Below are 24,970 nucleotides of genomic sequence, written 5' to 3'. Positions count from 1 at the left end.
TTCAGCGAATAGAGCAACTTCTGAGTCGCACTGAGGCCCAGGAGGATGCATACTGGAGGCAGAGAGCCAAGCAGCACTGGCTCAAGGAAGCTGACGCCAATACCAAATTCTTTCACAAGTATGCCTCTCACCGAAAGAAAAAGAATACTTTACTTAGATTAATGAATGACAATGGGGATTGGTTGGAGGGGGATCCCATGAGAGATATCATTCTGGACTATTTTAAGAATATTTTCAGCTCTGGGGGTCCGGGAACTGGAGATGATTTTTTTGGGGGATAGAACCCAGGGTATCACAGGCGCAGAATGACTCACTATTACGGCCATTTAATCTGGAGGAAGTAAAGGATGCATTGTTTGCAATGTATCCGGATAAAGCACCAGGACCGGATGGAATGAATCCGGGTTTTTATCAGCATTTCTGGGATGTGGTAGGAGGGGATGTTGCGAGTTTTGTGCTAAACTGTCTTGAATCAGGTGACCTCCCGTCTGGCTTGAATGAGACAGATATTGTGTTGATCCCTAAAAAGAGTAATCCAGAGTTAGTAACTGATTTGCGCCCTATAGCACTTAGCAATGTCATTTACAGAATAATAGCTAAAATGATGGCTAATAGAATGAAGCCTTTGATGGAAGGAATAATATCTGAGACACAGAGTGCTTTTATCCCAGATAGATTGATAACAGATAATATTCTATTAGCTGCAGAAGTGGGGCACTTTCTGAATCGAAAACAGTGTGGATTGAGGGGCTGGGGTGCACTTAAGCTGGATATGGCTAAGGCGTATGATCGAATGGAGTGGCCTTTTCTCCGTAATATGATGATGGCATTGGGTTTCGATGATAGATGGGTTGATTTGATTATGAAATGTGTGACCACAGTCTCCTATAGTATTCTGATAAATGGCTCAAGGAGTGACCCAATAATACCCACGCGTGGTTTGAGACAGGGAGACCCGCTATCCCCATATTTGTTTATTATCTGTGCAGAGGGACTCTCGTTGTTACTACAACAGGCTAACAGAGCGGGATTAATTCATGGATGTAGGGTAGCAAGAGGTGCCCCTCAGATTTCTCATTTGTTTTTTGCGGACGATAGCCTTTTATTCTTTAAGGCTAATGTGGAAGAGGCTAATGAGATAAAGAAATGCCTGACTGTATATGAGGATCTATCGGGACAGGTGGTTAACTACCACAAGTCGAGTATTTGTTATAGCAGGAATACGAGTAATGTGGATAGGGAAAGTGTGGCCCAAGTTTTGGGGGTGGAGCAGGCACCAAACTTTGGCAAGTATTTGGGTCTACCTTCGTTTGTGGGTAGGAATAAAAAGGCAGCTTTTGCATATATTGAGGATAAAATACGCCAAAGAATTGGGTCGTGGAATAAAAGGCTATTGTCTCAGGCAGGGAAAGAAATACTGTTGAAAAGTGTGGCACAATCTATGCCTACCTTCTCAATGAGTGTTTTTTTGCTACCTATATCAGTATGCACGGCTATAGAAAGAACGATGAATAGATATTGGTGGGGTTCTGGGACGGACAACCGAGTTCACTGGAAGGCTTGGGACAAGCTATGTGTTCCTAAGAAGTATGGTGGATTGGGTTTTAAGGACCTACGTGCATTTAATCTAGCTATGTTGGGGAAACAGGCATGGCGAATGCTCACTAAGCCTGATTCCTTAGTAGCTCGTGTTTACAAAAGCCGATATTTTCCCAGGGATACTTTCTTTGATGCGCAGGTAGGAAATAATCCCAGTTTTTGTTGGCGGAGTATAATGGCATCAAAGAGCATAATTTGTAGTGGGTTCAGACGAAGAATTGGGAATGGGGAAACTACATCTATATGGACCCATCCATGGTTACTGGATGACCAGGACCCTATGATACAAACAGAGATGCCTATACAGTTACGAGAGGCCAGAGTAGTGGGGCTAATAGATCAACAAACTGGTACATGGGATAATGAAATTTTATCAGATTTATTTCAACCTACGGATGTCGAGAGAATTATGAGAGTACCTGTATCCCGGGATTATAATGATGCATGGTATTGGTACGGGGACCCGAGAGGATTATATTCTGTGAAAAGCGGGTACAGACGATTGGTGGGAGATTATGAGAATAATCAAGGCCCCTTTTACTAATTGGTTAGCTTTATGGAGACTAAAAATTCCACCAAAGTGGAAAATGTTCCTCTGGAGAGCTATTTGTGATATTTTGCCTACAACTACGAACTTGCTTTTAAAGAGGGTGGAGGTGAACCCATATTGTGCTATGTGTGGGATATCACATGAGAATACAATGCATGCATTAGTCTTGTGTGATTTTGCAAGAAACATTTGGGATCAATCCAACCTTACAATCCCCAATATTGTCACGGATATTTTTCATGTTTGGTTTGGGGAACTTCTAAATATTTTAGATTCTGATGGAATGTTATATGCAGCATCAATTCTATACAATATTTGGAAAACTCGAAATGGTGCAGTTTGGGAGGCGTTTTTACCACGCCCGGGGTCCCTACTCAGAGCCGCAGCGGCAGCCAAGACCGCATGGACTCAGTCCCGCCCAGCCGTGGCTGCCACTGCCACTGCTACGCTGCCGACAGAAAACCGCCACGCTGCCCAGGCGAGTCCCACCGCCGGCCGCGGTGCTGCCGACGCCGCCGGATCCTCTGTGCCGCCAGTGAGAAGATGCAGGGTCGATGCGGGATATCTACACGAGACAGGGAATGCAACTGTAGGGGCCGTTTTATTAGATGGAGATGGAGCCTATATCTCGGCACTAACCGCGCCGCTACCGGCCTGTACGTCACCACTTATGGCTGAGGCTTTGGCGTGTAAGGAAGTTTTATCATGGCTAAAGGATCGAGGTGAACAGAATATTGAGATCTACACGGATTGTTTGACACTACAACGCTACCTTACATCATCAACCACTGCGTTTCGCTCTTACGTTGGCTATGCCATTGATAGCTGCAGGCAAATTGCCGTTTATTTTCACTCATGTTCTTTTAATTATATTTCTAGATCGGACAATTATTTAGCTCATGCTTTAGCCACTACGGCTTATCAGCAACCTGATACTATGTACTGGGATACTCACCCACCAGACATTATTTCAGCATTTTTCTAATGAAGCACCGCAGAAAATTTTCAAAAAAAAAAAATAAGAGAAATAATTTCATTAGTTATATTGTATTTATTTTTCTCCAATATAAAAATTCTTTACATTCAAATTCATCAATTGATTATATTTGCTACATTGTCCTTACAATGTCTTTATTAAAAAAAAATTTATTCATTATCAATAAATTAATTAAGAGAAATAATTTTATTAATTATATTGTCTTTATATTTCTCCAATGTAAAAATTCCTTACATTCAAATTCATCAATTGATTATATTCACTACATTGTCTATTATTTTTTTTTTGTGCACCATTTTTTAATTAAATATCAAAGTTGTAATACTAAATAATGCTATATATTTATTTACCAAATTATTTTATTAATACCATGAAAAAATTAAAAAATATATAATTAATAAAGCCAATAATATTAACTACTTGAGGGATTTGTTGACAAAGAGAATATTCAAATCACACAACAAATTGAAGTGAGAAACTACCTCGCAATTTCCTTATTTGACAATCAGCAGTTAGCAGTTAGCAGTTAGCGTTAGCGGATTATATTAGTGAATTTGACCAGCGAATTATATCAACAGTTAGTAAAAAGATATTTGAAAAAATTAGTTGTTTAGATTAACATGTAAATGATTTTCAAAAAAAAAAGATTAACATGTAAATGAACTAAGGGTATACATAATAATAATAATAATAATAATAATAATAATAATAATAATAATAATAATAATAATAATAATAATAATAATAATAATTTTAAAAAAATAAAAAATATATAATTAAGCCAATCATATTAACTAATTGGGGATTTATTGACAAAAAGAGTATTCAAATCACATACAAATTGAAGTGGGAAACTATCTCGCAATGTCCTTTTTTGGCAATCAGCACTTAGCTCTTCAATATTAGTATATATTTAATATTTTATGCCCTAATTTTTATTTGCTCTCCCTTATGTCCCATATTTGGTTTCAACCATACATATACAATTATTTTATTGACAATTGTAATCAATCTTGACTATATTATCTTGCATTTGTAAACTTAGAATTGCCTATTTAAATACGCAAATTTAACATTCAATTATCTATGCATGAATAATTCCAATATAATCTTGCATTGATATACTTTAAAGTACTTATATATATATATATATATATATATATATATATATATATATATATATATATATATATATATATATATATATATATATAAAACATTGGGCATTATCCCAATCGCGCAATGCGCGTAAAAAATTAGTAATTAAACATGTGTCGTTAAATTTTCTATAATTACAATTAATTTTGTGATTATACATATATAATTGTTGAATTCATATTATTATTATTATTATTATTATTATTATTATTATTATTATTATTACTAGTATTTGTCCCGTGCGATGCACGGAAAATATGTTATAAAAATATACTCTATATGAGGTTTATTTATATATAAAAATTTTGTTATTTAATAATTATTATGTGTGAATTCCTATGATAAAATTATGAACATATATATATTTACAATTAAAATAATATTTAAGGTGGCTGATTACTACAAATCTTAAACTATATTAAAAATTTAGTAGATAATATTTAATATTACAAATTTTTAAGAACTTAGTAAACTATAATAGTAATTGAATTACAATTTAGAGTCACCACGGATCACAATTTTTAGACCTTTGAGATTTCTAACTCTAGATATAGCAACATACAATTGATCTTTAAAGATCAAAATCACAATCTTAGTTCAAACATTTATTTTTTCTTCAAAATACTATCGAATTAAGTGTGTAATCAATAAAAGATGAGAACTAAAAATTTGAGAATATAATCTTAATGTTACTAAGCCTACTTCACGTCAATTAAGTTGGAGAGTGTTGTTGGATAGTATCCGATGAATCCACGAATAACGCATCTTTGTCTCTGTAGTCCTTAATATGCACATCAACAATCTTAAATATTAGGCCGCCTAGCTATGCCATATAGTAATTTCAAACTTATGAACTTTGAGGTTGCATGCAATAAAAAGTATATTTTAAATATACTAAGGGTACATTATATATGTATGTAAGGTACTTTCAATATAAAAATAATGTATTTTTAATATATTAACAATGTATTTGATATTCATGATCCATACAATTATGTGGACAATCGTTCACACAATAATTTGCTAGTAGAAATTGAAATATAAATAAATAAATAAATAAATATATATATATATATATATATATATATATATTATTGCAATTATTATCATTATTATCATTATTATTATGGCAATTATTATTATTATTATTATTATTATTATTATTATTATTGTTGTTGTTATTGTTATTATAATTAACAACAATATTATTATGGTCTTGTGAAAATTAAATGTTGATTATCACCATTTAATTTTCACAAGACCATATAGCTTTATTATATATAGGATTATATTCTTACTTCATTCTTACTTCATTAATATTAATATGAATTCAACAATTATATATATATATATATATATATATATATATATATATATATATATATATATATATATATATATATTAATATAATTAAGATTTTAACATTTTTTTTATTACAAAGAAAGGGGGATACCCATACAATCTATGGGTATACTGAGGTTCGAAACCTAGACGAGCAATCCAATACCAATGGACAAGGCACTTGGTTAACTAAGATTTTAACATTAAGTATTAATATTGGACATATATTTTTGCGCATCGCGCATATAAGATACTAGTATATTATATAATTGTCAAACACCTTATGCTCAGATGGTACCTCCAGTTCTCTTTGAGGGAAGGTCACAAGAGCAAATTTTAGAGGTGGGGTACTGACTCTTTGGACTGCAGTAGTTAGAGAAAGTGTAGACCAGATACTACATTTTAATAGAGTTAATAATATTTAAAAAGAAATAAAAATAAAAAATAAAAAACATGCATGGAGAACACCCTGTCGTATCCTGCTCTTCTTAGCTTCTGTCCCCCACAAAACTGGTGGACTGTATTCTCTCAAATCAATCCCAGTGACAGTCCAGCTAAATAATTACTCAACATTATTCATGACTATGTAGTATGTACAACCCACTTCATGCATTCCAACTCAACATGTGTAAATTAGCAGATTTCATTTCTATATCAAGTCTTCTCCGCAATTTATTCCAAATTGTTTCTAATTGGTTCAAAGGTACAACCCCCCGCCCCCCTCCACACACAGAGGGAAGAGATCGGGTCGAAGAGTCTCTTAGGTGAAATATGGGGTGAGATATGAGCTGTTGATCAAATTTAGATTAACGGTTCAAATCAATGAAAATTAAAAAAAAAAAATGCGTTTCTTGGGAATAAAAAAGCTAGTGTTAAAATGACGCACCTTAAATGTTAAATAGACGCATGTTAAGTATTAAATGGTGCACCTTCAATGTTAAAAATGGTGCACTAAGTGTTACAAAGACACACCTTAAATGTTAAAATAACGCATATTCAATATTAAAAATGACGCACCTTAAGTGTTAAAATGACACACTTTAAGTGTTAAAATGACGCGCCTTAAGCTTTACAATTAAGCACCTTAAAATTTTCTTGAAGGAAAACTGATGCACCTTAAGTGTTAAAATGACGCACCTTAATCTTTAAAATTACGCACATTAAGCTTTCAACAATACGTAAAATTATCATAATACCACCGTTTTTTTTTTTAAATTTATATTCATTTTGAACGGTTGATTTTTACAAGATCAATAACTATAATTAATTTGTATGTTTTATCTGGAGACCTCCTTCGCATTTGACACTCTTCCACAACTACACCACTATGTTTTTTGGGGTTGACATCAAAGAATTATTTATTCTGAAAATGGTTCTCTTTGACAGAATTTTTTGGGCTATGTGATGGCACATTGCCTTGCTCTGCCCTAGTTTGACTGCTGCGCCGACGATAGTCCATTGTGAATCCCACATACTTCTATTAGGAACAATAGGATTTATTGATCCTAAACATGATTATCTTATCCCTTTATAAGGAAACTCTTTATTTGATCGTACCAAAAACCCTTTTAGATTTACCCATTACAAGTGGGATCGTTATGCCATGCAACTGTGTTCACCATTCATGATGAATACGGTCCCAACAGTAACAGTGCACTGTTATCTTTTTTTTTTTTTTTTTAATTAATCGCGCGATTTTTCTTCTTCATTTTCACATTTTGCGGTTTCACTTTCTCTTCGCGCAAGCTTCTTCAACATAATCTCATAAAAAGAAAATTCATAATTTCATAACTGCACATTCATAAATTCATGCCTGCACATTCATAATTGTATGGATATATGAATGTGCAGTTATAGAATTATGAATTTTCTTTTATGAGATTATGAATTTTCTATTATGAGATTATGATTTTCGGTTATGAGATTATGAATTTTCTGTTATGAGATTATGAATTTACAGTAATTCATAATCTCATAACAAAAATTCATAATCTGACCAAACGCGCGCCGTTAACACCACATTAGCGATTTTTTTTTCGTAAAAGCGGCACCGTTTGAATCCGTGTTCACCATTCATAGTGAACACGTTTCCAGGGCATAATTTGCCTTACAAGTGACACTGATATTGATTAGCACCTTAAAGTTTTCTTAAAATTTTATACTATATACAGTAATTTATAAATTTATAAATATTACAAAATACAAAATTTTTATGACAACAAAAAATTTATTTGGGAATATGCATGGAATAAAGTCAACGCAAATTATACCGTGCATCAATGCGTATAATGCATTGTGCGCGACGTCGTTTTGTACCTTTTTTGCGTGTCTTAACTTCTTGAAAAAAATTTATGTTTTGAATGTACAGAATTGTATAATAGAATACACAGAATTTTATACTCCCTCCGTCCCATTTTAAATTTTTTACTTTCCTTTTTAGTTTGTCCCAAAATAGTGTCATCTTTTCAAAATTGAACATAAATATCACTCTACATTTCCCCATTTATCCCTTTGACTTTTCAAATTTCTAGAGATGTACAAATGTTCTTTATACAAATAACACCTACTTTTGATGGACAAAATTAAAAAGTTAGTAACATTTGTTATGTTGTATTAAAACCCGTGCAAAAAGCAAATGAGACGATCAATTAGGGATGGAGGGAGTACCCGAAAACACAGAATTTTATAACTGCAAAATTCCATGTTTCGAATGTACAGAATTATATAATAGAATACACAAAATTTTATACCTGAAAACACAGAATTTTATAATTGAAAATTTTCATGTTCTAAATGTATATGATTATATAATAGAATGCACGAAATTTTATACCTGAAAATACAAAATTTACCAAAATGATGTTGTTTTGAGAGGCGCGGAGCGGACATTGCTATGTACACCCTGGTGTACGGTATAACGATGGTAAAGTGAAGAATGAATCAATAAATTCAACATGCATGGAAAATGGCATTCTGGTCCCCAGTCCCCACCAGCCCACAAAACCGGTGGACTATATTCTCTCCAACGTCAGGCTAAATTGCCAACTTTTCTTTTTATTACAAAAAGAAAAAATGAAATAACAATAACAATTGTGTAATGCTAGTACACTGGCTTTTATAGACACAAAAAATTGTTACATTAATTACCTGAATTTCTCAACATACCAAGACCTCAAGAATAGCTAATCATTTAATTTTATTATTTATGCAAATTAAACTGTGAAAGAGATGAGAGTAAAGGCCGCGGCTGCGGCCTAGCCTTCCTTCATCATTCTCACCATATATCATCATCTCTATTGTATCTATTATCAATCCCAATTCCACCATTAAGGCTCTGCTCAACACCCCTCAAGTATATTTCTCTCTCTCTCTCTCTCTCTCTCTCTCTCTCTCTCTCTTTCTCTTTCTCTTTCTTTTTGAGTGTTTAATTTTACCTCAACAGTAAGAGTTTATTCTGCTGAGCTTTCTGGGGTTTTGATTTTTGTTTCACTTGGAATTCCTTTTCTATTTGGGGTTTCTTGGTTTTGCATCTTTGTCCTCAGCTCGGATTTTCTATCAAAAGATCCAAACCGTTTTAGGGATGGGTCATTTCTAGCTCTTTTCTTGATCTTGATTTGGAAGCTTCTTGCCCATTTTTACATTGTCAAATAACAACACTTTCTGTTTCTGGTTTTTGGGCTAATTCTTGATTGTGGTTTTGGCTGTTAAGTTGGGTTAATTGTGGGTTATACTACTTGGGGAAGTTGAGGTTGCTTTGCATGGATTTGAATTCTATGTTTGAGAATTTGAGGTGTGGCTCTCTCTCTCTCTCACACACACACACAGCAAATCATTATTTATAGATTATTCCTTATTCTTGTTTTGACTAATCTAAAATAGATCTTTTAATCATTCTCTCTTTTCTTTGAAGCAATGTAAAATATTTTATGTCATTTTTATTATATATTAGAAGACTATGATATCTTGATTCTCCCCTTCACACACACCCAGTTATAACAACAAACAAAAAAACTTATGATATAAAAATGTAGTTAAGCTTAGTTCCACAAAAAATATGAATCTGTCTTGAAAATTTCAGGGAATTGCTTGAATATTCATGAAATTATCAGGTTGCTTGGTTCCAGTTCACATATTCTATTTATTGATCTACCAAGACATTGGATGCCCATGACTTGCTCTAAGCTTGACATTTATTTTGATGATCTTAAACATAACAGATGTAGATATATGAAACAGTTTTCTGGAATCTGACATAATTTGTGTTATCTGATGATTGTCTGACAGAAAAGGGTCAAATGATTGTAATGCAAATATCGTCTAATTGTCAATAGAACTCCCATTTTGGTTTAGTAATCCCGGGATCTAACAATAAGTGTGATAAATTTGCAGTAGCACTTTTAGGGGGGAGTGTATTGCAGTTGTATAGAGTTAGTCAATCATGAGCCAGTCCAAAATCAAGCGAAGAGTTGGTAATTATGAAGTGGGAAGGACGATAGGCGAGGGAACATTTGCCAAAGTTAAGTTTGGAAGGAATTCCGAGACGGGAGATGCTGTTGCTCTCAAGATTCTTGACAAGGATAAGGTCCTTAAGCACAAAATGGCAGAACAGGTACATTGTAGACCAGTTTGTTTCTTTGTTTCCTTAAAAACAGTATTATGCAGAATTGAAGCATGTGCTCCATCTCAATTAAAAGCCTAAGTTGATAGTTGGATTGCACATTAATGGTTGCTCAACACGCCCCCTCACGTGTGCTGGGCTCAAGCAACACGTGGACCGTAGTCTCGACCTTTGGTCTGGCTTTGATACCAAATTAAAGCATGTGTTCCATCACAACTAAAAGCTTAAGCTGATAGTTGGATTGCACATTAATGGTTATATGCTCAACATGCAGGGCAATCCAGGATGCTCTTGTATTATCTGTCGATACCAATTTATCTGTGCATTCTTAATGTGGCAGCTTCTCTGGTTTAATTTTTGTTTTTTTCATGATCTTAGTTTTCTGATGTTATATGCTTGATTTGATAGATCAAGCGGGAAATTGCTATAATGAAGTTGATAAGACATCCAAATGTTGTTCGCTTGTACGAGGTTGTTTTCTCTCTCTCTCTCTTCTCTCTGTTGTACGAGGCAATGAAGAACTATAACCCTTAGCGTTATACATAATTTTTTAACACTTTTATTTCATCTGCCTTCAGGTGCTGGGAAGCAAGACCAAAATATACATTGTTTTGGAATTTGTTACTGGTGGAGAGCTTTTCGACAAAATTGTATGAAGATTCTTCCTTTTTTTCTTTCCTGTTATTTGACAATTGCAACTTGGCAGCTGTATAAAACCAGAATTTTTGTGGTAATCTAAAATTCGACTTACTCTTATACTTGCTTTCTTGGCTATGAAGGTAAATCATGGACGGATGAAGGAAGACGAGGCTAGGAAGTATTTTCAACAACTTATTAACGCAGTTGATTATTGCCATAGCCGAGGAGTCTACCACCGAGATCTAAAGGTGGATAATGTTGCTCTAATGCTACCTTTAATCAAGAACGTTTTCTATTACTTTTTCCCATTTTCTCATTTCGAACTATTTGCACTTTTCGTGTGTTTGGTTGCTGGTGCAGCCGGAAAATTTATTGTTGGATGCTTCTGGAAACCTCAAAGTTTCTGATTTTGGATTGAGCGCTCTGTCCCAGCAAGTCCGGGTATTTATTTTTTCTTCGAGTACAATGTTCTTTTTGGGTTTAGCCGAAAGCTCTATATCACTAGAATGCAATGCTCCATTTTACAGTTTAACTTGGCAGGATGACGGGTTACTTCACACAACATGTGGGACTCCGAACTATGTTGCTCCGGAGGTATAACAATCCACCCCAGCTTGAAACGATTGCCACTTTCTTAAAATGCTTAGTCCCACATATCTATCATATTCGTTTCTCAGGTTCTCAATGATCAAGGCTATGATGGTTCAACTGCCGATCTCTGGTCCTGTGGAGTTATTCTCTTTGTATTGCTCGCTGGGTACTTGCCTTTCGACGATTCTAATCTTGTGAACTTGTATAAAAAAGTGAGCATTTACCCAGTCTTACTCAAGACTCAAGAGTTAATCTTTCACTTTCGTCTCTTTCTGAGGTTTACACATTACGCCCTATGCAGATTTCTTCAGCTGAATTTACTTGCCCGCCATGGTTCTCTTTCGGTGCCATGAAGTTAATTACCAAAATCTTGGACCCGAACCCTGTAACCGTAAGCACACTACTCTTTCTTTTCCTCTCTAAAAGAGCTGCCACTCTAATTCTTGCTGAATTTGGAAGATGGAATGATCTGGCGGGTGGAGAATAACACCACCCGCCAGTTAGGCGGAAGCAATAATGAAGAATCAGAAATGAGAGAATGTATATAAAACTAAGATGTTATAATATATTCTATATTCTCTGTTTCTAGTACAGAAACACAGTACATATATATACACAAAGACATAACTGTAAATAACTATCAATAACTTACACCTATTCATAAACAGACACAACCCTATAGATAAACCTATCTATTTAGTTTTCAACATTCCCTTTTTGATCATTTTCTTATATGCAGCGTATAACAGTTCCCGAAATTCTGGAAGATGAATGGTTTAAGAAAGATTACAAACCGCCTGTTTTTGACGAGAAAGAAGATGCAAACCTCGACGATGTTGAAGCTGTTTTTCAGGATTCTGAAGTGAGTTTTCTGGTCATTTCAGAATCGAATAACATGATTATAGCTCATCGAGTGCACTTTTTCTTCTTTGTACTATAACAGGAGCATCATGTAACAGAGAAAAAGGAAGAGCAGCCAACTTCTATGAATGCATTCGAGTTAATTTCTATGTCTAAAGGACTCAACCTCGGGAATCTATTCGATGAGCAGGTCTCTTTCTTTCTGCATTGTGCACATAATGTTACCTGTAATCTTATCTTTATGTGACCGTATTGAATAAATAAAAGGAATAAGGTTCAAATTGGCCACTGAACATAACCTGAAAATGCAATTAGGCCACTGAACGAAAAAAAGGTGCAAATAGATCACTGACCACTCCAAATGTATGCAATTTCACCTGATAGCAGGTTACCATCAATTTTAGCAGGTTATCTGTTTACGTGGCAGCTGAGTTGGCTTTTTAATAATTTTTAATAATATTTAAAAAAAAAAAAATTTAAAAACAACGGAGTGGCCAGCCGTCGTTTTATTATATTTTTTTTATTTAATTTTTTTCAATTTTTTTATTTATTATTAAAAATTATTTAAAAATACCAACTCAGCTGCCACGTAAGCAGATAACCTGCTAGAATTGATGATAACCTGCTATCCGGTGAAATTGAATACATTTAGAGTGTTCAGTTGACTAATTACACGTTTTTGGAGTGTTCAGTGGCCTAATTGCACTTTTTTTTCGTTCAGTGGCCTAATTGCATTTTCAGGTTACGTTCGGTGGCCAATTTGAACCTTATTCCTAAATAAAAAGAAATGACTTCTTTCTGTCTCTGTCCTATTCTAAACACGAACGATAAATATGAGATGTTGAGATCAGAATTTGCATTTTTGGCATTCTACAAGGCACAGGGATTCAAGAGAGAAACAAGGTTCACGTCAAAACGCCCAGCCAACGAGATAATCAGCAAGATTGAAGAAGCTGCAAAGCCCCTCGGCTTTGATGTTCAGAAAAAGAACTACAAGGTTTTGGCTAATTTCACTTACAATAGGGAGCTATAGACAGTTTAATTTTCTGCAATAATATCATGTTCCTGTGACCTCAAAAAGATGGTAACGAGGTAACTTGTTTCTTACTTTCCCATCTCGATCAGATGCGGTTGGAAAACATAAAAGCGGGAAGAAAAGGAAACCTTAATGTTGCAACCGAGGTATTCCAAGTTGCTCCTTCTCTGCATATGGTTGAAGTGCGAAAAGCAAAAGGGGACACATTGGAATTCCACAAGGTACGCTAAAAAATATAATTGTGCAGTTCAACTATCAGCTTAAGCTTTTGGTTTAGACAGAACAAATCCTTCAATTTAGTATTAGAACCAGAGCAAAGGTCATGGTTCGACACATGAGGGAGCGTGCTTAAGCCACGTACACCCTTCAGTGCAACTCTCGATCCTTATCTTATTGTTTCGCCCCGCAGTTCTACAAAAATCTTTCAACCTGCCTCGATGATGTGGTATGGCGAACCGAAGAAGACATGCAAGAAACAAAGTAGAACCCCTCTACCAGTTTTGGTACATTGAATTGAATGGGAACAAGACAGATTGTATTTAATTGTGAAGAAGATTTGGTTTCCATTTAAGCCTGTTTGAGAATTGGCACCAAGGGAATCATCTGTATTTATTTGTGATGTAGATTGATGGGATATGATTGCTGTTGTAAACACAAATGTTATTGGCTCTTTGACACCATTTTTGCTGCTGTCAATGACAATATTTAGTCAATGTTGCAAAAAACACAAATCTTCTTTAAAAAAAAAAAACAAAAAACAAAAAACTAAGCGGGGGTGGGGGGTTGGTGACAGAAGGGATTGGATGAAAAAAGAAAATTGAATATGAAAGAACTGAATTTTTTTTTTATTTTTTATTTTTTGGATTTGCATATATGTACTTCATACCTATCAAAACTTGATGGGTGATTTACAATCATATGAAATGAAATGAATACTAAAGAAGAAGAATATTTAGACAAGTATGTGGAGTTTATGAGAACTGATCTTACTGCACTCTATTAACTTTTTGAGGATGAATGAGCTTATCATTTACATGGTTCTGTAACTTGGGTGGTGCATCCATGAAGACCACATCCTTTGGTGCTGGAAGCTGTTCCAGAGCAGCAAGAACATCTGGCATGCAAGGCCGAGCCCTCGGGTCGATGTGGAGACACTTCAATGCAAGAGCAGCGGCAGTTTGGGCGCCTTTCTTCGGATACTGCCCACCCAATCTCGAGTCCATGATTCTCATAACTTTCCGGCTATCGCTTAGGAATGGCAATGCCCAATCCACTAAAGTCTCTTGTGCGGCACCCCCCGCATTCTCATCGCCCATCGCTCTTCTCCCTGATAAGAGCTCCAACAACACAACCCCAAAGCTGTATACGTCGTTTTTTGTTGTCAAATGACCTGTTATGTTATGACTTACTTGTAAGTAAAAACGATGAAAGGTAGAGAAACCAAAGATGTATCTTCCTTCAACACATAAAAGCAGTGTTGCAAAAATCGCGCCTAGACGATAGGCGGTTGGCCTCCTAGGCGCCCTAGGCGGTCCCCAGGCTCCTAGAGGGCGCCTAGCGATTTTTTCAACATTGCATAAAAGAGAGAGCAAATTAAAGATACCTACCTGTTGCTACATATTCAGGTGCAGCATAGCCCTGTGTTCCTACCACCCTAGTCGAAACATGAGTTCTATCCCCGCTGGGACCATCTCTTGCAAGGCCAAAATCTGACAGCCTCGCGTTGAAGTCCTGCAGAAATTTCAGCAAAAACTGCTGAGTAACGTAACGTTTAAGGCTAAATGTCACGGACTGTTTTCCGTGACCGTGTTAAGACCCTAAAGAATGTGGAAACGGCCAACTGGTTAGCAAATGCCATGTGGGTGAAGGGCGCGTCAATAGCGTTAAGGTTGTTCTGCCTAGATGCTAAGGTCTGGTCGAGTTAGGCACGCCGACCCGATTAAGTTTGGGGAGTCTGTCGCTAGTCTTGGACTTACTATGAAGGGGACTGATGCGATTCAAAGGGCACAACTTGGTTGGGAGCTGTTGTCGGCTTCTCTGATGAGCCCATGGCAGGGCGAAACCAGTGTGGTGCGTATGTGGGTAAGGCTGGTCTGCGGGGCATGAGGGGCCTCGGGACGCAGCACGGGCGTTGTGCGCTGCGCCGGACTCTATGCCCGTGTCATAAAGGTGGCTAATTAAAGACAGGAATTCGGGTTGTAAATGCTAATCAAAGGAATCTGTTGGTGTACGTACCGAGTCCAGAAGAATGTTGGAAGCCTTAAGATCGCGGTAGATCACATTGGCATCCAAGCTGTGTAAGAAAGAAAGCCCCCGTGCAACATCAACTGCAATACGCATTCGGGTACTCCAAGTCATAAGTTGAACTCCTTCTGTATAGAGAATCGGAAATACAATATTATTGATATCAATTACAGAAACAAACAGTTAACCGAGCCATGCCAGAGAAGAAAATCTACTCACTTCGGAATAGATGATTTTCCAAGCTTCCTTTTGGCATGAATTCGTAAACCAGGAGTCTATTTTCAGATTCTGTGCAATACCCAATCAACTTCACAAGATTCTTGTGGTGTAGTTGGCCTAAGTAGTTAACCTCTGCCTGCAGGTTCAACAAGTAGAAGGTAACGAAAAGTAACCCAAAACTCATATATTATCAAAGGGTTTAAGGTACATACAACCCATTCTCGGTGACCTTGGAAGCTTTCTGACTTAAGTTTCTTTACAGCCACAACCATCCCAGTCCCAGGTTTGCAGGGCGCCAAAGTCTTCTCATCTATCCATCCTTTGAAAACAAAGCCAAATCCTCCCTCACCAAGAAGACTATCCGAACGGAAGTTCCTAGTGGCAGTTTTGAGGTCGTTGAAGGTAAAAGGATTGAGGTAGGTGGAGATCGAGAGATCAAGATCGGAAGTTGTAGTAGTACTGGTTGATCTTCCATTAAGTCTTTGCTCACCATAACGACCTGATCCCTTCTTCTCACTCTCAAGAGAAGTCTTAGAATCTGGAACAAAACCGATCGACATGATAACATTATATGAACTTCAGCAACAAATCTGCTTAAATTAGTAGGGGAGAAACAAAAGACTGATGAAACCAAAGGAAACCTAGTCCAATCAAATTAGAATATGCACTTTTTTACAACACAGAAGTTTCTTGAATCTATAGAAGTTTCAACAAGACACCAAATTCATTCTCTGTACCCTCAATGTACATCAGTATTCAGAAACCACAAGAGTGGAGAACAACATTTTGATACAGTTCCAAGTGCAAAAGCTTCCAACAGGTTTGCAAAAGTATATTATATATATACATACATTCAAGGCAAGCAATATAGCTAAACAATTATTGCATCACCAAATTCATCTGAACATTGAACAGAATAGAATAGAATCTGGCATTCTAATTGGCTATCTATGTTTAATCTGCAGTTTCTGCCGACTGAAGAAAAGTGCCACTCCCAAGAAATCACACTGCCAAAAACCCATCTAGACAAATACCCAAACACCATGTGTGCAAATCAAAATGTGGTTGCAACTTGCAAGTACAGAATTCAATCAAATAGTCAACTCAAAGGAATAAGGGAGGGAGTACCAGGGAATAGACTAGAAGAAGCATGAGCAAGCTTAGCAGATTTCCCCATGCAAATACCCATATCTAGAACAGGAAACTGCAACCTTTTCTTTGCCTTTTAGAAGCTGGGAATCTAATCGAAGGAGGAAAAAGGAGGAGGAGAAGGATGACAGAGAGCCAAGATTTGAATATCTGTGAACCCATTCCTATTTCCTACATATGAGATCATGTGTCAGAAGTTTTGACTAAATGATGCAAATTGCAATGCCTTGATGAAAAATTGGGTAGTTGCTAGTTAGGTTCAATTGTTCAAACGTTTGACCAACCTAAAGCCTTTCTGTTTCACCACTGAGTTAAAATTCTCATTTTATTTGTTCCTCAAACATCTTTCGTAATTTACATCTGAATCTGGACACAAATGTTTCTTTGCTCTTTGATGATGAAAATATTGTTATTATTCGATAAAGTATTAAAGTAAACTAGTTTAAGTTATTCAGTTCAAACCAATAATATCAAGAGGCTATTCTCATTAAAATCGAACTTGAAACATACATACTTTTTCTATTTATAAATAGTGTTATTATGTACGGAGTATTATATAATATAATATAATACTAATACTTTACGGTCAGAGTGTATTTTTACAAATCCAAATAACATTGTCAACTAAAAGACATGAAAATATGAAATAGTTTATAAATTTTTATAGAAATTCATATTATTCCTCATCTCAAAAGCGAATGCAACTTTTAACGATATATGTGAAACAAATGACATTACCTTCCTTGATTGTTATAATTATCTCGGAAAGAAAACTTGTTAGGTTTGTTTCTAATTTATACCCGTTTCAATTCTTTTGAGGACATGTTTATGTCCTCATCCATTGGTAATTGCAATAAATTTCTTTATTGAAAAATGATTAAACTAGTATATCCAGTAGTGATACAGACACGACATTTTACCTAAGTTGATAACAATTAATGGGGTAATTTTTTATTTTTTATTTTTAAACAATTAAGGGGGAAAACAATAATTGATCAAATCCTGAATTCTTTTCACCCAAGTGGCCAAATAATATAATGGTACAAGGAAACACAGAGTCGGATTTGACGATGATGACTTTAAGAACTTTAGAAGCAAAGAAAGGTAAAATCCAAGAAGGCGGCTGAGATGATGAGTTAAGATTTAAGAAACTAGTCTTCAAAAGAAGCATAAATAAAACATTGTAAATGAACGTTTAGATTTGAATGGCAATTGGCAATTTTGTTGTTTAAGGAAGATGGTCAAACCACGCAGTTTAATACAATGATCCCAAATTTCCAATTATTTATGCGCATGTTCTGCAACGGCTGCTTTTGGCTATTATTTTATTTATTTATTTTTTATTTTTTTAAGACAGGATAATTATAAACTATTTAATATTTTGATAGTTAATATTAAAATATTAACTTAAAAACATCTAGAGTTTGCATGATTTAAGATTATTTCGCTCAAAACGACGTCATTTTGAGTGAAATAGTCGCCAACAACTCTTCATGCTGCCTTTTTTACTTGGCTGCCTCCTCAGTGTCGGCGAGCTTATTGGCCCGCTGGATAACTTGAGCATAAGTCTGAGGGTTTTTGTCTCTCAGCTTGTTGTACTGCCCGTTAGCTCCAGGTCCTAACCGCGAACGAACGGAACGTGTCGATCTAGCACGTGCTGGCGTGCGCCCTTCTAAACGGACAGAGTGCCCAGGGGAACGAGTAGCGGTACGCTCCTCCTGCCCCGCACAAACCAATTGATTAGCTCGTTGTTGACCGAAAAGGGCAGGCAATCCTTCCCTTTCTCACTCGTACATGTCTAGCACGCAGTTCATAACTTCCGCTATAGTCAGCGCGCGCGACTGTTGACAACAGGGTTGGGAATTGCAGGTGACACTCCACTGGGCGGTGTGTCGAATTGTCTAGAGTTCGTTGTACGGGCTACCGATCACTCGTCGGAGTTTGAACGGCTCAAACGCTCTCGGAGATCTCCGGGAAACCACGGCTACGAGCATTGCTGGTGTTTCGCCGACTACGACAAGTGCATGCCATAATCAAAGTTTGAAGACGCTCATTTTGTAGCGGTCCCCATAATCGGTGCCAGTGTTGGTTTCACGGCCGAATGGTAGCCAGACGACGGGCCAACACAACCGTAAAACAATTTAAGGGAGAAAATGAGAAAAATAAATTGACAGAATTACTACAAGAGATTTGAATTCTGAACCCCTTTCAATGTGCCCCCATGGGGTATTTATACAAGATTTACATGCCTTGAAAAAAAAAAATTAACAAGTTTGATCTTAAGAAAGTTTTCTAAATTGTCAGATTTCTTTCCTAATGTCGAAAAGGAAAATCTCGCCCAAAACTTGGAGGAAGTCCTTGGAAAATCCTCTCTCATCCCTCTGGGTTTGGCACCTAGTCGGTTGCATCTCCCCCGATTGCATGTAAGGGGTTGAGCGGTTGGGCCTAAACTCGACACCCCAGCGAGGAACCTGGCTACTGGGTCCCCCCAATATTCTGGGCAAAATGGTCAAGCTGCGAGCCCCGAGTGCTGGGACATGCTTCTGACTGGGTATTGCACTCAGGGGTATCCATCAACATTGATTACAATTTGATGAGAGGATGAAAAAGGCAAGTTGAAGATAAATCATGACAACTAAATAAAAAATCAAACCCTAATAATAATACGGGGGCATCCCAATCAAGTTAATCAAGATATTAACTTGGTAATCTCAAAGTTTCATGTTTAATTCTCAATGGAACAGACTTTGGAAATATCAGAAGTAAGAATGCTGACATGAATAACGAAAAAAAATAAAAATGGCATGCACTCAGTCAATCTATGTAGAGTGAATCGGTCCTTAAGGAAGCCCCGAAAGGGTTACCATCCAATGGGTACACGAAAGTGACAAAATTGCTTTGACTACAAAATCATGCATATCTGTTGGAGCGAATTGGATGATCGAGGTGAGGGTTGCCCTCTCTTCACCTCTCTCTCATTTCCCACTCTCTTTTCCCTAATATGAACCTTGAGTTATTAAAGCCTTTCGAACTCGGCATAACCTTAAGCGAATGGCACTTGACCTTCTTGGTTTGAACTGGTCAACTAGTAACCTAGACTGGTTTATCAAAGTCTTTCTGACTCAACCTATCCCTACGCTACTAGCGCTTGACCTTCTTGATCTAAGCTGATCAACTAGCAACCTAAACTAGTTTACATCTTTGTTATCAGTGTGGCATTTCTACTCACCAAAGTATGCAGTCATCATACATTTAACTAAGGTACTAGAGGTAAACTCCAAGATCACAGTGGCTGCAATTCAAAGAAGAGTTAATTCCAGCATAGGTCCCTTGAAATTGGTCACATGTCAATTTCAAATTTAATCACAGACTATAATTTTTGTCATTTAACATCCTAGACTATTATATTTTGAACACTTTTGGTTATTCCGATGACTTTTTCAATGAAACCCTATTTTAAGCATGTGTATTTTCGTCTCTTCAATTTTTTTTATTACTTTTCCAATGAGCTAATTCCAACAGAAGTCCATTCTCTTTAGTGACAATTTCAAATTTAATCCCAAACAATTATTTTTGTCATTTAACAACCCAGACTATCATATTTTGGACACTTTTGGTCCTTCCGATGAAACCTTATTTTAGGCAAGGACATTTTCGTCTTTTCAATTTTTTTTTCTTTGGTTTTCTGCACCAATTTTTGTCTCTTCAATCGTGGATTGCACCATCTCCTTCACCCTCACCCGGCTCTTGTATTTATATCCTTCAACCTGACCGAAAATCATCCTTCATCAATGACGATACCAAGTACGTGAGGACCTCCAAGTGCAAGAGAATCATTTTGCAATGCAATTGGAAAGCTCAAGATGTCACCACCCGGCCAACTTCAGTTTAAATGATATTGTTTTAGTCCATGATCTATAAATCATCTAAAAAAAAAAAAAAACTCTCTTCTGGTCATCGAAAAATTTCATTTCCTAAATTATGATTTCACTGAAAAAAATCAAAATTGTCCAAAATATGATAATTGGAGTGTTAAATAGCAAAAGACCTCCATTGGAATTAATTTATTAACTTATTGAAAAAATAATAATTAAAAAATTGAAGAGATGAAAATACTCTTACCTAAAATAGAGTTTCACTAAAAAAGTTGTCAAAAGGACTACCAAAAAAAGACAAGGAACCTCCGCTGGATGAGAGTGAAAACGATTAGTTCATTCACTAACAGACTCCAGATACAATAATACAATCAGGAAATAGAACCTAACTAATAGGCCTAAGACTAGATCAAATAATCTAGGCCACATAATATTTGTCCAACAATATATAATAATAACTTATACTAACACTCCCCTTCAAGCACAAGGTTGGTGAGCCACAACATTTAGCTTGTCACGAAGAATACCGAAGCACGCAGCCGAAAGCGGTTTGATGAAGATATCTGCAAGCTGCTCCTTGGTAGACACAAAATTGACGCGGAGCTCACCGGATGACACCTTATCCCGGACAAAATGATAATCCACTTCGACATGTTTGGTGCTCGCGTGGAAAACGGGATTAGCACAAAGATAAGTGGCTCTCAGGTTGCCACACCACAAAGTTAGTGCAGTAGAAGAGCTCAGACCAAGTTCCCGAAGCAAAGACACGACCCAAGTAACTTCTGCACATACATCAGTGAGCCATTTATATTCCGCCTCAGTGGATGACCGAGCCACAGTGCGCTACTTGCGAGTGACCCAAGACACTAGATTTGAGCCTAAGAACACGACGTACCCACTAGTGGACTTCCGATCAATGGGGCAGTCGGCCCAGTCTGAGTCGGAATAGGCATGAATGTCAGAGGACGCCGAAGAGGAGAGCCGTAAGCCGTAGTCCAGCGTGCCCTTGATATAACGGTAGGAGTATGCATACACTGACAGAGCCGATTGACAATATAGGATAGATCTGGACGAGTAATAGTGAGGTACTGGAGCGCCCCAGCTATGCGACGGTACTGTGTGGGATTGTCAAAAGGATCAGTGGAGTGGCTGACAAGTTGCGTGACGGAAGCCGGGGTGGCGAGCGGTTTACAGTCCGTCATGCCTGCTCACTACAAAATATCACGCATATACCGGCGTTGTGTGAGCACCATGCCTCCTGGAACGGAGAGAGTTTCAATTCCGAGAAAGAATGTGGGTGTTCCCAGATCCCGGATCTTGAACGCAAACGCAAGACGTTGATCTCCATCTACGTGCCCGAGTAGGCCTTGCCCGCGAAGGAACGGGATGAGTTGTGTTCTCCAGAAAAGATAGTTGCGGTTGGTAAGCTTTAATGACACAAAGTGGTGCGCACTGTTGAGGGAATTTGGGTTGGTGTTTGGGGAAGAAACGGTGGTAGAGGTGAGAGTACTAATAGGCCTAAGACTAGATCAAATAATTTAAACCACATAATATTTGCACAAGAATATATAATAATAACTTATACTAACACGGGAGTTAACTCATTCAAAGAAACAGGGAAGGTGATGGATATGGCAATATAATGCCAGAGTCGCTAAACAACATCTGTAAATCTATAATATAACAGCTGCCAGGAACATCAATTTAACATTAATGTGAAATGGGAATTGACAGACAACAAATATGATTTAATTTCAGTAGAATGATGAACACTATTTTTGTTCAAACATTAGATTTCAAATGGAATGCACAAGGTATCTAAAATGAGAAAGGCAATAATTACTATTTTTGCATTCTCTAAGGGTGTGTGCCTCTAGAGAACTTCCTAAAATTGATGAAAGAGGAAGTACATGAAACATTGTCTTGCTTGAGAATTGCTTTTTAGAATTATGGTAACACAAAGAAAAATTACATTTTAAGCTCCTACTGGTTCAGCGGTCTCAGCAATTGGCTCATCAACCGGCCTGTCCACCTCCACACCAACATCTTCTGAATAGTCACCATGGACCTACATCCAACCAAAATAGAGGAATGGAATTAAAACCTTTAAATAGTCCGTTCCTTGATAACTCAACTGTCATCTCAATTATACAAACAAGTTGGAAAACATGGCTACCTCCATCAACTTGCCAAGGTCAAACTTGGGAGATTTCAAGATCTTGACTTTGCGAATGAACACATTCTGTAGAGGATAGATGCTAGAAGTGGCTTTCTCAATGTCCCTGCCAATTGATTCAGGAATGAACTTTTGGACCAAGTCCTTAAGATCACATGATTGTGCTAGGTTAACCATGATTCCACGCATCTTGCGACGAATCTAACCATCAAAAGAAGACAGTAATAAATATCTATTGACTATAGTATCAAGACATCTTTGGATTCAATCTTCATAATGATCTCATTAAACCAAGAAACGGATATCAAAGAGAAACATAATGTCATAACTCATAATACTAGACTAAATGAATGGATGCATCCAAATTTCAAGTAGTAGAAATTTACCTGACGGATCTAGCTGGACTGAGCATAGCACGTCCTCTTTTGCTGGTTAACACGCTTCTTGGTAAAGCCAATGCAGAACGTTCTCAATGTATAACTGTCGGTAGTTTTAACATCAACATGAGCCTCAATCAATGATTGCCACTTCCTCACTAGTGACCTCATTTTATCAGTTGTGAAGTCCATACCCTGTTATTTTTAAAGAAAAATCTTGGCATCAATAATAAACTGGAAGGGTAAGACAGGATGAAATTACAAAATACGATATCATACCCAGAAGTTTGTAAGGACATTCCTTCCTTGAACATCCTCAGCTCTCAAACGGATCTTCCTGAAGGCATGATCCTCATCACCCTGAAGATCAGCCAATGATACCTCAAAGACACGGTGCTTCAGACCTTCTGAGGCAATCTGGTTAAAATAATAGAGATCATTAGCTTGTAGCTCTTTTAAGCTAGAAAGAAAATGACAAGAATACACAAAAGTGATTGTAATATAAACAAGAAAAACACTTCCACAAAGTAATTGTTTAATAACAATGAAAATGAGCATTGCATGTATGCACATAAAGCATTAATACACAAACATCGATGAAAGCTTCCACCAAAAAATTGTTAAGGGAGCATTGCGAGTAAACAGAAAAGCATCCATTGTATGGTCTTAAATTTTTTTTTTGTTATAATCTAAATCCTCTTTTGGTTCAAAGGGCTAAACTGCTATGAGAATATTTGAATACAATAGTGTACAAGTTATTGGAGGCATCTATTGAAGCTAATCTTTGCTAATATTTATAAAGTATATGATCAAACAAAAATGTGGTGGCATATGAACTCCACTTAGCTGTCCAAATAGCACATAATAATGTAAAACTAATACCTCCATCTGATATGGCAGTTAATGAAAACATTAAACATACTCTACAATACGTCAATACACAACCGTGTCAGATAACCACAAAAATATTAACATAACCAATCAAACACCAAAACCAACTGGCAGTCTGGCATTAGTGCAGTACCACCAAAAGAAATCATAATTACAAATCTTGAAATGGAAATGAAACTGAACTAAGTGCACTAGTACAATCAAAGGTCTATTCTCAGGGCATTTGGCACATATGGCAATTAATAAACACATTATAGACACACAGAATTTAATTAGTAGATTACCCATGTTTTCAAAGCACGCTACTTCCTGAATAGTTCTTTCTTGGAGGCAGGTCCTGGGTCAAATCCTTCGTTCGTGTGGACTAGCATTAGGGAATCTCAGGGGTTGTTGCGTGAGGGAGCTCGGAGGAGAGTTGGGGATGGGACAACTGTGACAACCCAAAAATATTTTTCCTAAATTCTATTTTATAAAATTTCAAAATATTTATTTTCACTCTTCCAAATTTTTTTTCCAAAAATGGTGTATTAATTAAATATTTTAAATCAAGTTTTTAAATAAATTCAACACCAAGAATTTTTATATTTTGAAAATCCTAAGTTTCGGGTACATTTATGTACCAAGTTTTGACCCAAAAAGTCAATATGA

General features: G+C 36.6%; 3 protein-coding genes and 1 pseudogene across 4 annotated transcripts; 1 reads left to right on the top strand and 3 right to left on the bottom strand.

The window, feature by feature from the left end:
- The first annotated feature begins 8,856 nt into the window (after nucleotides 1–8,856).
- Nucleotides 8,857–14,087, top strand: LOC109160225 (CBL-interacting serine/threonine-protein kinase 3-like). Of its 2 annotated transcripts, none has more exons than XM_019308466.1 (14): nucleotides 8,857–8,998; nucleotides 10,036–10,255; nucleotides 10,673–10,735; nucleotides 10,843–10,914; nucleotides 11,044–11,151; nucleotides 11,264–11,344; nucleotides 11,444–11,497; nucleotides 11,581–11,706; nucleotides 11,796–11,885; nucleotides 12,234–12,356; nucleotides 12,438–12,545; nucleotides 13,239–13,352; nucleotides 13,481–13,612; nucleotides 13,801–14,087. In XM_019308466.1, exons 2-14 carry the CDS (start codon nucleotides 10,085–10,087, stop codon nucleotides 13,873–13,875), a joined length of 1,317 nt encoding a protein of 438 aa, XP_019164011.1. In that variant the 5' UTR covers nucleotides 8,857–8,998; nucleotides 10,036–10,084; the 3' UTR covers nucleotides 13,876–14,087. The 2 variants fall into 2 exon arrangements, with proteins under 2 accessions (XP_019164011.1, XP_019164010.1); XM_019308465.1 differs by having other exon boundaries at nucleotides 13,233–13,352.
- Nucleotides 14,088–14,220: 133 nt separating this feature from the next.
- On the bottom strand, nucleotides 14,221–17,214 carry LOC109160226 (protein kinase 2B, chloroplastic-like). Its single transcript, XM_019308467.1, has 6 exons — nucleotides 16,983–17,214; nucleotides 16,067–16,392; nucleotides 15,855–15,990; nucleotides 15,627–15,763; nucleotides 14,999–15,122; nucleotides 14,221–14,781 (listed from the first exon to the last, which is right to left on the bottom strand). Exons 1-6 carry the CDS (start codon nucleotides 17,041–17,043, stop codon nucleotides 14,378–14,380), a joined length of 1,188 nt encoding a protein of 395 aa, XP_019164012.1. The 5' UTR covers nucleotides 17,044–17,214; the 3' UTR covers nucleotides 14,221–14,377.
- A 4,141-nt stretch (nucleotides 17,215–21,355) lies between these two features.
- Nucleotides 21,356–22,080, bottom strand: LOC109159794. Its single transcript, XM_019307906.1, has 2 exons — nucleotides 21,774–22,080; nucleotides 21,356–21,660 (listed from the first exon to the last, which is right to left on the bottom strand). The coding sequence occupies exons 1-2, from the start codon at nucleotides 22,078–22,080 to the stop codon at nucleotides 21,356–21,358; spliced, it is 612 nt and encodes a 203-aa protein (XP_019163451.1).
- A 678-nt stretch (nucleotides 22,081–22,758) lies between these two features.
- LOC109160227 lies at nucleotides 22,759–24,004 on the bottom strand (annotated as a pseudogene).
- Between the last annotated feature and the right edge of the window lie 966 nt (nucleotides 24,005–24,970).

This window comes from Ipomoea nil, unplaced genomic scaffold, assembly GCF_001879475.1.
Source record: "Ipomoea nil cultivar Tokyo-kokei standard unplaced genomic scaffold, Asagao_1.1 scaffold2845, whole genome shotgun sequence".
NCBI classification, from domain to species: domain Eukaryota; kingdom Viridiplantae; phylum Streptophyta; class Magnoliopsida; order Solanales; family Convolvulaceae; genus Ipomoea; species Ipomoea nil.
This window is presented reverse-complemented; position numbering and strand designations above follow the sequence as displayed.

Excerpts from the sequence above, each read along its gene's own strand:
- LOC109160225 (XM_019308465.1), top strand. The coding sequence starts at position 10,085 with ATGAGCCAGTCCAAAATCAAGCGAAGAGTTGGTAATTATGAAGTGGGA. Across the intron at positions 11,152-11,263 it reads TCTACCACCGAGATCTAAAG|CCGGAAAATTTATTGTTGGA; the intron begins GTGGATAATGTT and ends TTGCTGGTGCAG. Across the intron at positions 13,353-13,480 it reads TTCAGAAAAAGAACTACAAG|ATGCGGTTGGAAAACATAAA; the intron begins GTTTTGGCTAAT and ends CATCTCGATCAG.
- LOC109160226 (XM_019308467.1), bottom strand. The coding sequence starts at position 17,043 with ATGGGTATTTGCATGGGGAAATCTGCTAAGCTTGCTCATGCTTCTTCT. Across the intron at positions 15,991-16,066 it reads AAGGTCACCGAGAATGGGTT|GCAGAGGTTAACTACTTAGG; the intron begins GTATGTACCTTA and ends TTGAACCTGCAG. Across the intron at positions 15,764-15,854 it reads GGAAAATCATCTATTCCGAA|AAGGAGTTCAACTTATGACT; the intron begins GTGAGTAGATTT and ends TTCTCTATACAG.
- LOC109159794 (XM_019307906.1), bottom strand. The coding sequence starts at position 22,080 with ATGACGGACTGTAAACCGCTCGCCACCCCGGCTTCCGTCACGCAACTT. Across the intron at positions 21,661-21,773 it reads GATCGGAAGTCCACTAGTGG|AAGTTACTTGGGTCGTGTCT; the intron begins GTACGTCGTGTT and ends ATGTATGTGCAG.